Source organism: Brassica oleracea, chromosome C5 (assembly GCF_000695525.1).
Source record: "Brassica oleracea var. oleracea cultivar TO1000 chromosome C5, BOL, whole genome shotgun sequence".
Classification (NCBI taxonomy): domain Eukaryota; kingdom Viridiplantae; phylum Streptophyta; class Magnoliopsida; order Brassicales; family Brassicaceae; genus Brassica; species Brassica oleracea.
The window spans coordinates 13,530,267-13,544,068 of NC_027752.1; the positions used below are offsets into that span (position 1 = coordinate 13,530,267).

The 13,802-nt window shown below is 36.4% G+C and overlaps 2 protein-coding genes and 2 pseudogenes across 2 annotated transcripts; 2 read left to right on the forward strand and 2 right to left on the reverse strand.

The window, feature by feature from the left end:
• LOC106293167 overlaps positions 1-595 on the reverse strand; it is a 6,714-nt pseudogene extending 6,119 nt beyond the window's left edge.
• Positions 596-6,285: 5,690 nt separating this feature from the next.
• On the forward strand, positions 6,286-7,164 carry LOC106344559 (glutathione S-transferase T3-like). The gene has a single exon (XM_013783918.1). It carries the CDS (start codon positions 6,286-6,288, stop codon positions 7,162-7,164), a length of 879 nt encoding a protein of 292 aa, XP_013639372.1.
• Positions 7,165-7,796: 632 nt separating this feature from the next.
• LOC106344560 (putative nuclease HARBI1) lies at positions 7,797-9,432 on the forward strand. Its single transcript, XM_013783919.1, has 2 exons — positions 7,797-9,104; positions 9,424-9,432. The coding sequence occupies exons 1-2, from the start codon at positions 7,890-7,892 to the stop codon at positions 9,430-9,432; spliced, it is 1,224 nt and encodes a 407-aa protein (XP_013639373.1). The 5' UTR covers positions 7,797-7,889.
• A 144-nt stretch (positions 9,433-9,576) lies between these two features.
• LOC106293165 lies at positions 9,577-10,678 on the reverse strand (annotated as a pseudogene).
• Positions 10,679-13,802: the final 3,124 nt, after the last annotated feature.

Below are 13,802 nucleotides of genomic sequence, written 5' to 3' on the forward strand. Positions count from 1 at the left end.
GGAGTAAACTCGAGAAAGGAGAAGAAACGCTCCAGGTTCGTCGACGTTTCCAGAGACAAAGTAAAAAGCAGTTGGGCCATAAGGTGTGGACAGCAATATGGGTCTTAGGTGGAGAATTGTGAAGTAAAGGCCCAATTCCGGCCCACACAAGTCCAGCAACGTTTGAAGACCTGCAACAAAAGGAATAATCACGTTAGTTTCCTTTTCACGTTCGACAAGAGACAAAGCGTTGAATACAATCAGGAATAGGAAATCTAATGTCGGTGGCTGGAGTTATAAATAGGGACGTAGTAAAGGCTTTAAGATCATCCGAAAACCACAGACTATAACGAGCAAGAGAGAAAGATCAAGAGCAATATTAAACAGGCTTCGTTTACTTATTAACCTTGTGATCTCTAATAGTTGTTATTGTGCGACTCTTTTGCATTCTTGAATAAAAGATACGTTTTGATTCATTGTTATTCTAAAGCACAAGTTGGATAGAATTCCTAACAGATTTCCATTGCTTTGATACCGTCGTGAACTTGAGGAGGGTTTTCACGTCAAGTCTTTCTAGAATATACTCTATCACGTCGTGTGGTAGCAGTTCTTCCATATTGTTCTATCTCTGAAAGATGAAAGAGAGAAGACATGATATATGCTTTATTTATAAGAAATCATACAAGCAAGTCCCAATTCAAAAAGGAATTCGAGAAAATAAAGTAAGGGAACACAATTTATTTGTTAATTTTATAAATATGAAAAAAATCTAAAATTTTGACAAGATAAACACGGATTTCAACGAGGGTTACTTACGGCTCAAGTAACCTTTCAAAACCTACCACTTTTATATTTTGGGCTTTCATTGAACCACCACTATTTTATATCACAATATCCTATCAACTACTATTTTAAATTGGTTTGAATTTTATACTATTTTTGGTAAATTTTAATTTTACTGTGTAAATTAAAGAAAATTACATGTATTATACAAGCATATGACATAATAGCATCCAAAACAAAAATAAAAATAAAAATGTTGTACACATGTTTTTTTTGAATAAATGTAAAATTTTATTCAAAGCAAACCTTTTGAGTTTTGATATCAAGTGCTTCTATTGTTTGTATGAGATCAAAAAAATCTTAAGGAAATCTATAAGTAAAACTTCATGGTTCTGATTCTCTAGTCCTAAACCATGTGCTCAAACTCACTTCAAAGTATTTGTGCCCCTTACCCTTTACCATAAGAAGCTTAAGTCGAATTGTCTTGTCCACAAGCATAGCAATCAGACTCGCAGATCGAGGTTGCTCTCCATGCCTACGGCCATTTCTTTCTCTCCACAAAGCATGGACCGTAGCTTGAAACGTGTATCGGAGCAGGAATTGTTTTGTTGATGACAGTCTATCATTTGAGACCATCATTTGATCAGCATTCTGCAGAGTTTACATCAGAAGCCATTGATTTAATTTATCTCGTGGTGGAACCGAATAGTTAACATTATGAAAAATTGGAAATTGTAGTCGGTAGTTAACCTAAAGATAAAGAAAGGATCGTGGGAGTTCAAATTCAACATTATTTGATATATTTTACTTTGAGATTTGATGTGTTTTGAAAAGCACCATGCATATTTTACGACGGCATTGTCTTTTATAATTATATGCTGTGGTCTAAGCTATAGTATAATTGAATTTTGCTACGAGTTTAACTCGTGTAACATATTACGTATGAATGATTATGTGCTGGATGAAGAATTTTTTTTGCGTGCTATGATTAAAATTAGGGAGAATTTGTCATATAGCCAATTTTGGAGTCAAAATTAAGAAAGTAGCTTTGATTTTGACGTTGTTAAATTGATAACCTTTCACACGTTTTGTCCGGTTATGCCTTTGCCATTTCCAAGTTACCGGTGAAAAAAAGAAAAAGAGATGACGTCAGACGATAACACATGTGGCCACAAGAAATTGAGGTTGAAGATGGGTCCAATCAATAAATAACTAAGATGCCCAGTTAATTATCGCAAATGCTTATCTTCAAGAAAGCTCAAATATTTATTCTCCTCTGGCTTCTGCTTTCAGATTACATGTGAAACTCTGAAAAAGATAAGAACATGTAGCTGGAAGAAACATAGTGAATCATTTACTATATAATGGATTTCTAGTGGTTATGATGGCGTTTTTTAAAATATAACATACGATAGCTAGCTTCAGTAAAAAACATAAAATGCAAACATAATTTACGGAGGAAGATGACAAAGGATAGAGTGGTGCCGACGACATTGTTCTCTATGTACAAAACAATAGAATAGAACATAAAGAAATAGTACAAAATAAAATTCTATTCTATTTACAAATGAATTAAAACATAATATACAGTATAACATAAGTTAATGAAATTATCAAACAATTATACAAAGTACTTAATTTGTCTTAAATCATAAACCTGATCCCAACCTCACTCCATCCCATAAATACTAAACCCTAAATTCCAATCACTAAACCCTAAACTCAAATATAAATCCTAACCCTAATATCAAAATCTAAAAATAGTAGAAATATAATTGGTAAGAAAAAAATTGTCAAATAATCAAATTTCTGGAGGAAAATACAATGGTGATGATGAAATAACTGTTGGTTGTAGTGTCGCTGATGTTAAAGATGGAATAATAACAAACATAATATATTCTATGTTGTATTCTTATTCTATATTTCTCTAATAGAATAAAACAGTATAATTTGAGAGATTGTTTACACATGAAGTTAATGTATATATAAATGATATACACTAATAACAAATTAACAAACAAATGTTATAATAGTTAATGATTTGGAGCATTATATAAATGAAAATATATATACACTAGAACATGTAAAACAGTATAGTACTATACTATAGATGTCTCAAATTAATAATTATTATATTATCTTACATAGAATGTTATAATAGTTACCAACTGTCGAGACATAATGTAATAAACAAACATTACATAGAATGAATGAGACCCATTTACAATATTGTATTCAACATCTCCAAATGGTCGTCCTCTATGGAAAATCAACTCAATTCAATAGAGGTTAAAATAGTTATTTACTCGTTTCTTGACTGCCGATTCAAATCCAATTTCAAACAAACGACTTCGTAGCCCTGAATCTTTCATTACGAACCTGAGACACCAAAGGGAAAGGTAAATGTGTTAGCATAGATATAGCAATGTACATAGACCAAACACTATCTATTTACAAGTTCAAGAAAGTCCATCATGGTTACACAAATACATATTTCTTTTAAAGCATATATAACTAGATGCACACAAATCAGCCCAAAGTATATTGCATTATATTAACAATACTAGTATTTTATTTTCACCTATAAATAGTATTCTATGTACATCGTTGATTAACCAATATAATGTATCTATTCTATTCGACACCAACACACACTCTTCTATTTAGGTTTGTTGGTTAAAAACAAAAATTCAATCCAAACAGAAACATACAAATTGCGGTTCATACGTACATGCAGGGTCCATACTATGTGATCAAAAAGTTGTACTATTTTGTTACAGTATATCTAGTCTACTCCAGTTACAAATAAATTCACATACTTATACATCGGTCCACATTTACAAATTTGTTCCATTTACATACTCACTCATATAGAATGACTTAGAAATAGAATATAAACAACCAGGCTATACAAATAGAAAATCTCCAACTTTTGTTTAACGTAGTTTAGAAACACCGATTGCAACATGCAATGAAATATGAATGAAGATTCAGAGAATATAACAGAATCAAACCAACTAACATCTATAAAGTTCCTCTGCTACTACTTATCGTCAAAATGGAATTGAAATAGGTACTCAACTCCCAACAACAATTTGTATCGTCTAACCGAAACCCTTTGCCGAAACCTTTGCCATGACCAGAGTGGTTGTCGACGACTTTACCGACATATCTGAAAAAACCACTGAACTTTATCTTCTAAAGAAATATTTATGGTCTGTGTGAAAATGAGGGGTCCACATAGGGAAAAGCAAAAAAAAAAATATTTTAATTTCTTTTATTCCAAATGGTGCATCCAGTAATATATAGAGGTATAAATGCATTATTACATAAGATACATTTCATGCTATATTAGGTTAAAGTGTCACTTAGTTAATTATAATATTTTTTACGCAATAGAGTGCAATTTTCCTTAAAATTATATATAAGTAACGCTAAGCAACAAAAACAAAAACATGGAGGACAGGAAAGAAGAATGTTGTTCAAAACTACCCGAAATTTTGAAGTCCAAAGTTTTGGAGAAAAACTGAGGAGAGACCAATACAGTCACGGACCAGAAACAGAGCCACTGAAACGGCTGCGCACAGGAACAGTTTTGACCAGGGATCGACAGACATGAACAACTGTTGATCAGAAGAGATCAGAAAGAAACCAGTTCCAAGACTCTATGCATACAACTAGTCTTTTGATTTCGGTTTTCAGAAACCGGAGTTAACTAAAATTTTGAAAAATAATTCTGAAATTAACCGAATTACATTTCAGTTTCGTGAATGCTTAATTTTGGTTTTTTAATTTCAAAACCGAAATTAACCAAAATTTATTTTTATAAAAATGAAAATTTGGTCAAAATCGGATATTGTCGGTTAAATTTGGTCATTTTGGTTAAATTTAATTGATTATTGGTTAACATTGGTCCCGTTTTGGTATAATCCGATTTAGTTTTGGTATAATTTCTTAAAAAAATCGGTTAACTGTCCGGTTCATTAAACTGAACCAAACTGAACCGGTAATCAAATTTGAAAGGCTTTCCAAAACTAAACCGAACTCGGAACCGAAAGTTAACCAAAATTCAGAAATTTCAGTCTGGCTCTGTTCTGTTTAGTCGGAATCCGCAGGGATACTTAGACCACCTCCATCGGCGGGTGTTTATGGAGGTTCTAAAAAAAAATTGGAAAAAAAATAAATCAAAAAGCATTTAACACAGTAGAACCGATGTTAATTTAGACAGTTGTGGAAGTGTTAAGCACCCCTTACGTGGCGTCTCCTTATTCGACCTCTCATTATTGTCTCTCTCCTCTCCCTCATCGAAAGGAAAAATCTTAACTTTTCTCCTCTAATCTCCAAACCTCCATCTTCTCCGACGATTCTGAGTAGATCCTTGAGGATGGTCAATGAGGAATGGGACATGCATCCTCCTCCTTCTTCTCCTTCTTCTCTTCCACTCAAACGCCGATGACGAAAGCCCCTCCTCTTCCCCCGCCGATGACGAAAGGCAAAAACGGCCTCCACAGTCCTTCAGCCGGCAATCTCTCACGCGAGAAAGCTACTCTCCCCCAGCCTTCTAAGAAGCTCGTCATATAGCTGAAACGCCGATGACGAAACCCTTCCTCTTCCCCCGCCGGTGACGAAAGCCAAAAACGGCCTCCACGATCCTTCTGCCGGCAATCTCTCACGCGAGAAAGCTACTCTCCCCCAGCCTTCTAAGAAGCTCGTCATATAGCTCACTAAAGGTTGTTTCTTCACCCGATTTCGAACTTTGATTATGCTTCTTATATCGATTAGTTTTAGGATTTTGGTGTGTAAATTGATTACGATCGGGAATGGCTCGTATGTACAATTGGTTGTCTAAGCTTATGATTCTCGATTTAAGGAGTTTTTGGTATTAGATTATTACATTGATGCAGATTCTATGATTGTTAGTTTTGGTTAGAGCCTTTTTGTTGCTAGTATCTAGCATGAAGCTTGTTGTGCCATTGAAAAGATCTTGAGATTGTTAGTTTTGGTTAGAGCCTTCTAGACGATGTATGCGTATCGTGTATGGTTATTTTTGAGAAGTTGGGTTTAGTTTGCTTGAGTATAATGCAATGTCTCCTGTGTAGTTGTCATAAAGGCTAATTCTTTATTTGAATTTGTTTAGGCATCGTTTGACATTTTCTTTTCGTTTTCTCTTTACAGTTGCATAAGGGAAGGGAATCACATCATCTTTATTACAAGGGAACAAACTCAGACACAAGGCAAGAGGTTAGTAGACTTAACTTTTAATGCTATTTGTTAGTTGTGTGATTAGGTTGAGAAATAAATAGAGTTAAGGGAAATGCTATTTGTTAGTTGTGTCGACGTGATTTGCATTTAGTTTTCTCTCTCTTTTAGGTTTAGGTGAAAAAATTGATTGCCATTAACTCTGTAATAACCAATTCAACAACTAAAAAATCTAAAACTTGTCTTTAAAATCTAAACAACACGTTTAAACCATCATCAACTAAAATCTTTCTCCTTTGCTACCTCCTTCTCAAACTCTATCTTATGGATTCATATAGTCAATCTAGCTTTCTAGACCTTTTAAACAATCAACAACCAAACCTTCAACCTGGTATACAACTCCCTGCCTCGAACGTGTGTGTCTTCGGTTCTCAATGGGGTGAAGGTGCTAATGCTGATGGTCACACTATCGACGACCGTAAGGAGAGAAGGAAATGGACACCAGCAGAAGACATTGTCTTGATAAGTGCTTGGTTAAACACCTCGAAAGACCCTGTTGTGGGGAATGAGAAAAAGGCAATTGCATTTTGGAAACGCATTGCTGCTTATTTTGCAGCATCTCCCAAGCTCGCTGGTTTGCAAAAGAGAGAGCCGACTCACTGTAAACAGAGGTGGGGGAAGATTAACGAGGGTGTCTGCAAGTTTGTAGGGTGCTATGAGGCTGCAATGAAATCAAGTGGGCAGAGTCAAAATGATGTGATGAGAATGGCACATGAGATTTTCTACAATGATTACAAAGTGAAATTCACTATGGAGCATGCATGGTTGGAGCTTCGCCATGATCAAAAATGGTGTGGAGCTTCAACAACTAAGGATAAAGTGCAGTCCAAGAGAAGGAAGCTAGATGACCAATCCGCACAGAGTTCAACCTCTGTTCCAGTAAGCCATGGAGATGATGAAGTTAGTGCTCGGCCTATAGGTGTTAAAGCCGCAAAGGGAAAAGGTAAAAGGACTGTCGAAGAGGAAGGGAAGCCGGTGAAGGAGTTTGAGAGTTTTTGGGACATAAGGCAAAAGGACTTTGCCTTGAGGGATAAGCTTAACAAGCAAAAATTGCTTGAGAGCCTCATTGCCAAGACAGAGCCTCTTGATGAACTTGAAATTGCTTTGAAAACTAAGCTTATTAATGACATGTTGGCTAATTAGTTAGATTTTTTTAGTTTGTTTCATGTCGGGTTTCTTTTGTGTCTGAGTTTGTTTCATGTCTTTGGGTCTGTTGATTCATGTCCTCGTTTTAGTTTATTTCATGTCTTTGGGTCTGTAACATTGTCCTCTTCCTTAATTAATGTTTAATCAAATCTCTTCCTTAACAAATGCTTTGTTGATTCGGTTTATTATATATACATCTATGTGACATTGTGTTGCTTTTGCTTTTGTGTACCAGAAAAGTACAAGAAGGAACAGAAGGCAACGCATGTGAGCAAGGAACAGAGTCATTACATGTGACACCAAAAGCAAAAGAAGAGTACAAGAAAGAACAGAAGGCAACGCATGTGAGCAAGGAACAAAGTCATTACATGTGACACCAAAAGCAAAAGAAGAGTACAAGAAGGAACAAAAGGCAACGCATGTGAGCAAAAGAACAGAGTGTTGTTGTAATTTTTTTTCTAGCTTTATGAGTTGTGACATTGCTTGTGACACAAGAAGACAATACTTGATGTTTCATGTTTCATAGATGTTTTATATATTGTACAACCACGAGAGAGAGCAACACTATCTCATAATCAAAACCCTTCTTTCTTTCTTATTCTTCTCGAAATAAACCCTTCTTTCTTTCTTAGTCTTCTCCAAAAAAACAAACCCGTTCTTTCTTTCTTATTCTTCTCCAAATAATCAAGATATTTTCCACATATCTTTCTTAAAATTTTATAATGGCATCTTCTTCTTCTACTAATTTCGATGATGAAATGGATGAAAAAGCCGATCAAATTTTCGATCAAGAATTCCAAAATCTCTTCATTCATCATGAAAATCGCCAAGAAGCATCAAGGTCAAAAAAGAAACGAGCCTACATTGAAAGACAACGAGAACAAGGACACATGCAATTATGGAACGATTATTTTAGTGAAGATGCAACATATCCTTCTCACCTGTTTCGACGCCGGTTTCGAATGAACAAGCCCTTGTTCATGCGTATTGTTGATCGACTCTCCGCTGAAATCCCTTACTTTCAACAAAGAAGAGATGCTACTGGAAGGTTCGGTCACTCTCCGTTACAAAAGGCAACGGCAGCAATTCGTATGATGGCATATGGTTGCCCAGCTGATGCGGTCGACGAATACCTCCGACTTGGTGAGACCACCGCGCTTTTATGCTTGGAAAATTTTGTTGAAGGAATCATAAATTTATTTGGAGATGAGTATCTAAGAAGACCCACGCCAGAAGATCTTCAACGACTACTCGATATAGGAGAGATACGCGGATTTCCCGGGATGATAGGAAGCATTGATTGTATGCATTGGGAGTGGAAGAATTGTCCGACTGCATGGAAAGGGCAATATACACGTGGATCAGGAAAGCCAACCATTGTTTTAGAGGCTGTAGCTTCACAAGATCTTTGGATATGGCATGCATTTTTCGGACCTCCAGGTACTTTAAACGATATTAATGTTCTTGATCGATCACCGGTTTTTGATGATATATTACAAGGCCGAGCTCCAAAAGTGAATTACATTGTCAACGGACACGAGTACCATTTGGCTTACTATCTCACGGATGGTATTTATCCAAAATGGGCTACTTTTGTCCAATCAATTCCACTTCCTCAAGGTCCGAAAGCATCCTTATTCGCTACACATCAAGAAGCTGTACGTAAAGATGTCGAGCGTGCTTTTGGGGTCTTGCAAGCTCGATTTGCTATAGTCAAAAATCCAGCTCTTTTGTGGGATAAAATAAAAATTGGCAAGATCATGAGAGCATGTATCATTCTACATAATATGATTGTAGAAGACGAACGAGATGGGTACACTCAGTTTGATGTATCAGTTTTCGCACCACCGGAATCAAACCGAAGTTCCCAAGTGGATTTCATGTATTTTACAGATATGCCTTCAAATCTCGGAAATATGATGAGCATTCGGAATCGAGTTCGTGATAATACAATACATCAACAATTGAAAGCTGATTTGGTTGAACATATTTGGCAAAAATTTGAAAGAAATCAAGATTTCGAGTAATCGGCTTTTTCACGTTTACGATTTGTATTTGTATTTTTCATATATTTTATGTAATTTTTATTTCAAATTTTATGTATCTTTTTATTTTAAATCATTCTAATAAAAAAAATTAAAAAAATATTGAAGAACCCCTATGGGGTTCTCCCATTGGAGAAACAAATAATAATTTCCACTAGGCAAGATTCTTAACTTCTCATATCACTTTTAAACCTACTAATTTAATCATTAGAACCCCTAATGAGTTCTAATGGATGGAGTTGCTCTTACACACTACAGTGACCAACCACTAAGTAAAACAGTGATCCATTTGTCTGATTCAAAAATAGAGTTTAGAAAATAATATTTTTTAGAAAATCACAATGTGTTAGCAAATAATATTTTCTTACAGAATAGAGATTAAACTCGGGAAATAACAAAGAGCGCCGTATGACTTGACTTTGCTTTCGTTAGCTATGTCACAAGATTTAGTTTTGATATCATATGTTACAAATGAACCATCCGAGGATTGACGATTGTGAAATAGTAACTTGTCATTCTGCAGAACTGATAGTGGTGCGAATGCCATTATGCAATTACTAAGCCAATAAGGGGTTGTTTTCAGAGTTATTGAATATATTTTCTTCCATGTTTTGTCTTCTGAATAAAACGACCATATCACTTGCTCGGGCCAAACACGTTCAGACACGCACAAACGATCATGAAGACTGCACATGCTACTCCCTAGAAGCGGCAAGCAGGGGAGAAAGGGAGGTTTAGGAATGACTTGAAAAGTTTCGGTGTGAAGATCCAAAGACAAAACATTGGTTTCATCGCCCTCAGTGAGCCAATGAAGTGACCCATCACAATACACAGGAGATTGGCGCTGATGAATCAGATAGGGGGAAGCAGGGACAATGTACCTCCAAGCTTTTGTGGTAAAATCAAAAACTTCACAAGTAGTAATGCCTTTCCTTTTAAGACCTATTTCTGCATGATTGTATAGCCAAACTACCTTGTAGGTCTCATTGATCTTCTCTTTACCAAATCCAGGAGAAGGTGATACCAGTGGTCTGATTCTATAAAAATAAAACAAGTTGATATTTGCATGGAGGGATAGTTCGATGCCAACGAGTAGTGGGATTGACCACAATACACGGATCATAAAGATCGCAGAGGCATATCAGACCGTCACAGCTAGAGCTGCAAACCTGGTAAAACTTGTTTTCCCACTTAGTAGGGATCTTGACAGAAACGGATGACCCAACGACCAACGTTCTCAGAGCTTCAATGTCAGGATTACTAGCAGAATCATCATATGAGGACACCAAAACAACATCTGTTTTCCCTGATTGCTTGCGACGGAGCATCTGTCTTGTTTGGAAATAACGGCATCGGATGATTGTAGATTTCCATTGCTTTGAAACCGTCGTGAACCTGAGGAGGGATTTTACGTCAAGTCTCTCTAGAATATACTCTATCACGTCGTGTGGTAGCAGCAGTTCCATGTTGCTCTATATCTGAATGATGAAAGAGAGAAGACAAGATACGTGCTTTTTTATAAGAAATCATATAAGCAAGTCTTAGTCAAAAAAGGAATTCGAGAAAAGAAAGTTAAGGGAATCGCACAATTTATTTGTTAATTTTATGAATATGAAATCAAAAATTTTGACAAGATAAGCACGGACTTCAACAATAACAAAATCAAAAGGGCAACAAAAGATATTGTTATTTTGTGAATCTAATATTATGAGATTCCTGACTCAGAAAAAGATACGAGAGTTACTTAGGACTCACGTAATCTTTTAAAACCTGACACTTCCTTCTTTTGGGCTTTGATCTAACACCACCATTTTATTTTGTGTTACAAAACATTAGCCTACCAACTGCAGTCCCGCTCAATCTAAATCCATTTAGATTAGACGTTATACGTACTATTTTGGTAATATTTAAGATTTTACGGTATAAATAAAAAATAAAAATACGTATATTGTATTTCTCCGACGAACTTTTTCGGTGGACTCGAACCACTACATGGGTATTGAGATGAAAAAGAAAATGTTGAGTATTAAAATAAAAGGAAGAAGTTTATAACCACTAAGGTCTGTAAAGGTGAATGCTAACAAGAGTTGCCAGTATGAACAATACTCGCGGAGCTACAGTAAAAAACAATTATATATTTTATTGAATCTTCCCTAGTAATCCAAGTGTGTTTGGTTTCTTGAGTAAGATTGTTCTGGTTATTCTCTTCTTCCATATAATGTTTTGTAATAACATTTTTCAAGAACCATAGAAATAATTCTCTCTCCTTCTCTCTCTTACACTTTGAAATTTCCATCTCTCTCTTACACTTTGAAATCTCAATCTCTCTCTCTCTCTCTCTCTCTCTCTCTCTCTCTCTCTCTCTCTCTCTCTCTCTCTCGTTCTTCAAGTTCTTCATTCTCCAGAAATAAACTCTCAAATAATTATCTTATTCTAACATTGTATCAGAGCTTTAAGCTCCTGAACCTCACAAAAGCTTCCACAAATCTATTCTTTTCTCAGATCATCTCCAAAATCTGTTGGATTCATCCTTTTATCTTTTGGGAGAATTCAAACATGGTGTTAGTTCCAGAATACAAAAAGACTAAGGAACAACAGAAGAAGCGCAATATGCCAAGAAAAAGTGACTTGAATCTAACCAGGAATGTAATCAAGGAGTTTGAGCATCCAGTGATTCAAGGAAAAACCATGTATTCATCTTTCAGTGATGATTCAAATGAAAGAAGAACGTTGAGAAGTATTGATAATGCAGCCAACATTGATGGTCCAACAACCATGAGTGACCTTCATTCCCTTATCAAAGCCTTTATCTCATCCTAGAAGGCTGGTACACACTCCCTTGATTCTAAACATATCGTTATAGATTCAAGAGCAAGCCATCACATGATTAGTGATAGGAATTTGATTAGTGATGTCCAGCATGCCTCAGGGAATGTTCTTATAGCAAATCGTGATAAGGTTAAGATAGAAGGGATAGGGAACCTTAGGTTGTTTGATAGAGAATCAACTGCCTTGTATATGCCTCAGTTTACATCAAACTTCTTATCTATGAGAAAGGCTACGGTTGATCTTGGTTGTCAGGTTGTCTTCAGACCAGATGAGGTTGAATTTTAAGACTTAAAGACAGGCCAGGTGATTGGAAAAGGGCACGTTCACAACGAACTATATCATCTTCAGAAGACAGGTATGTCCGGACCATCTAATTCTCATTGTTTGGCCAGTACATCCAGCGGAGTTGATAGCACATTATGGCATGCTAGGTTGGGACATCCTCATACCAGAGCCCTAAACCTGATACTTCCAGGTGCAGTCTTCAAAAATGATGATTGTGAAGCTTGCATATATTGGGGAAGCATTGTAGAACAGTTTTCCCACAGTCTAGCACCATCTATGAAAGATGTTTTGACCTTTTTCACTCTGATGTATGGACTGCTCCGTGTGTGTCCAGAGAGAACCAAAAATACTTTGTCACCTTCATTGATGAGAAGTCCAAATACACTTGGGTGACACTGATTCAGTCTAAAGACAGGGTGTTGGAAGCTTTTAAAAGTTCCCAGACCCATATCTGCAACCATTTCAATGCCAAGCTGAAAATTTTAAGGTCAGATAATGGTGGAGAATATACAAGTTAGGCATTCAATCAATATCTTGCTCAACATGGGATTACTCACCAGACAAGGTGTCCTTACACTCCTCAATAGAATGGAGTTTCTGAGAAGAAGAATAGACACTTGATAGAGGTAGCAAGATCAATGATTTTCCACACCAATGTTCCAAAAAGATTTTGGAGTGATGATGTGATGTCTGCTACTTATCTGATGAATATGACACCAACTAAAGTCCTCAACGATCTGTCTCCATTTGAGGTCCTAAACAAGACCAAGCCATCTTTGGACCACTTGCATGTGTTTGAGTGCCTTTGTTTTGTGATGATACCTCAGGAGCTGAGGAACAAGCTTGATGCTAAAAGTTCAAAGGCTATGTTCATTGGTTACTCTCCAACTCAAAAAGGGTATAAGTGTTATGATCCAGAGTCAAGAGGGGTTCTTGTCTCACGGGATGTAAAGTTTGTGGAATCAAAAGGGTACTATGATGAGAAGAATTGGAAAAACCTTCAAGATCTCTCATAAGGACCTTCAGATAGGGCAAACAACTTAAGAATTATTCTGGAGAGTCTAGGAATCAATCAGCCTTAGAGCAGTGAAGTACCAAGGACTTCTCCTTCACCACCAGCTGCTGAAAACAATGAAGAAGCAGCACCAGTTGTGGAAACTGTCCATCCTGATCCTGAGGAGGACAGTGAACCTGAATCACAGCCACAAGAAAGATATGATTCAGCAACCACACATGATCAAGATGGAGTTGAATCTGATCAGCCAAGTGAAGATCAATTTAATGGAGATCAAGGACATGAAGAGGCAGTGGTAGAAGAGCAGCAGATTCAACCATTGAGAAGGAGTACAAGAGTGAAGAAACCATCCAAGTGGGTCGACAGCAAAGTGTACTTCAACAGCAATGCAGTGGCTCACCCTATCCAAGCAACCTGTTCTTTTGTGAGTTATCCTCAAGAGCATGTAGTCTTCATCAGCA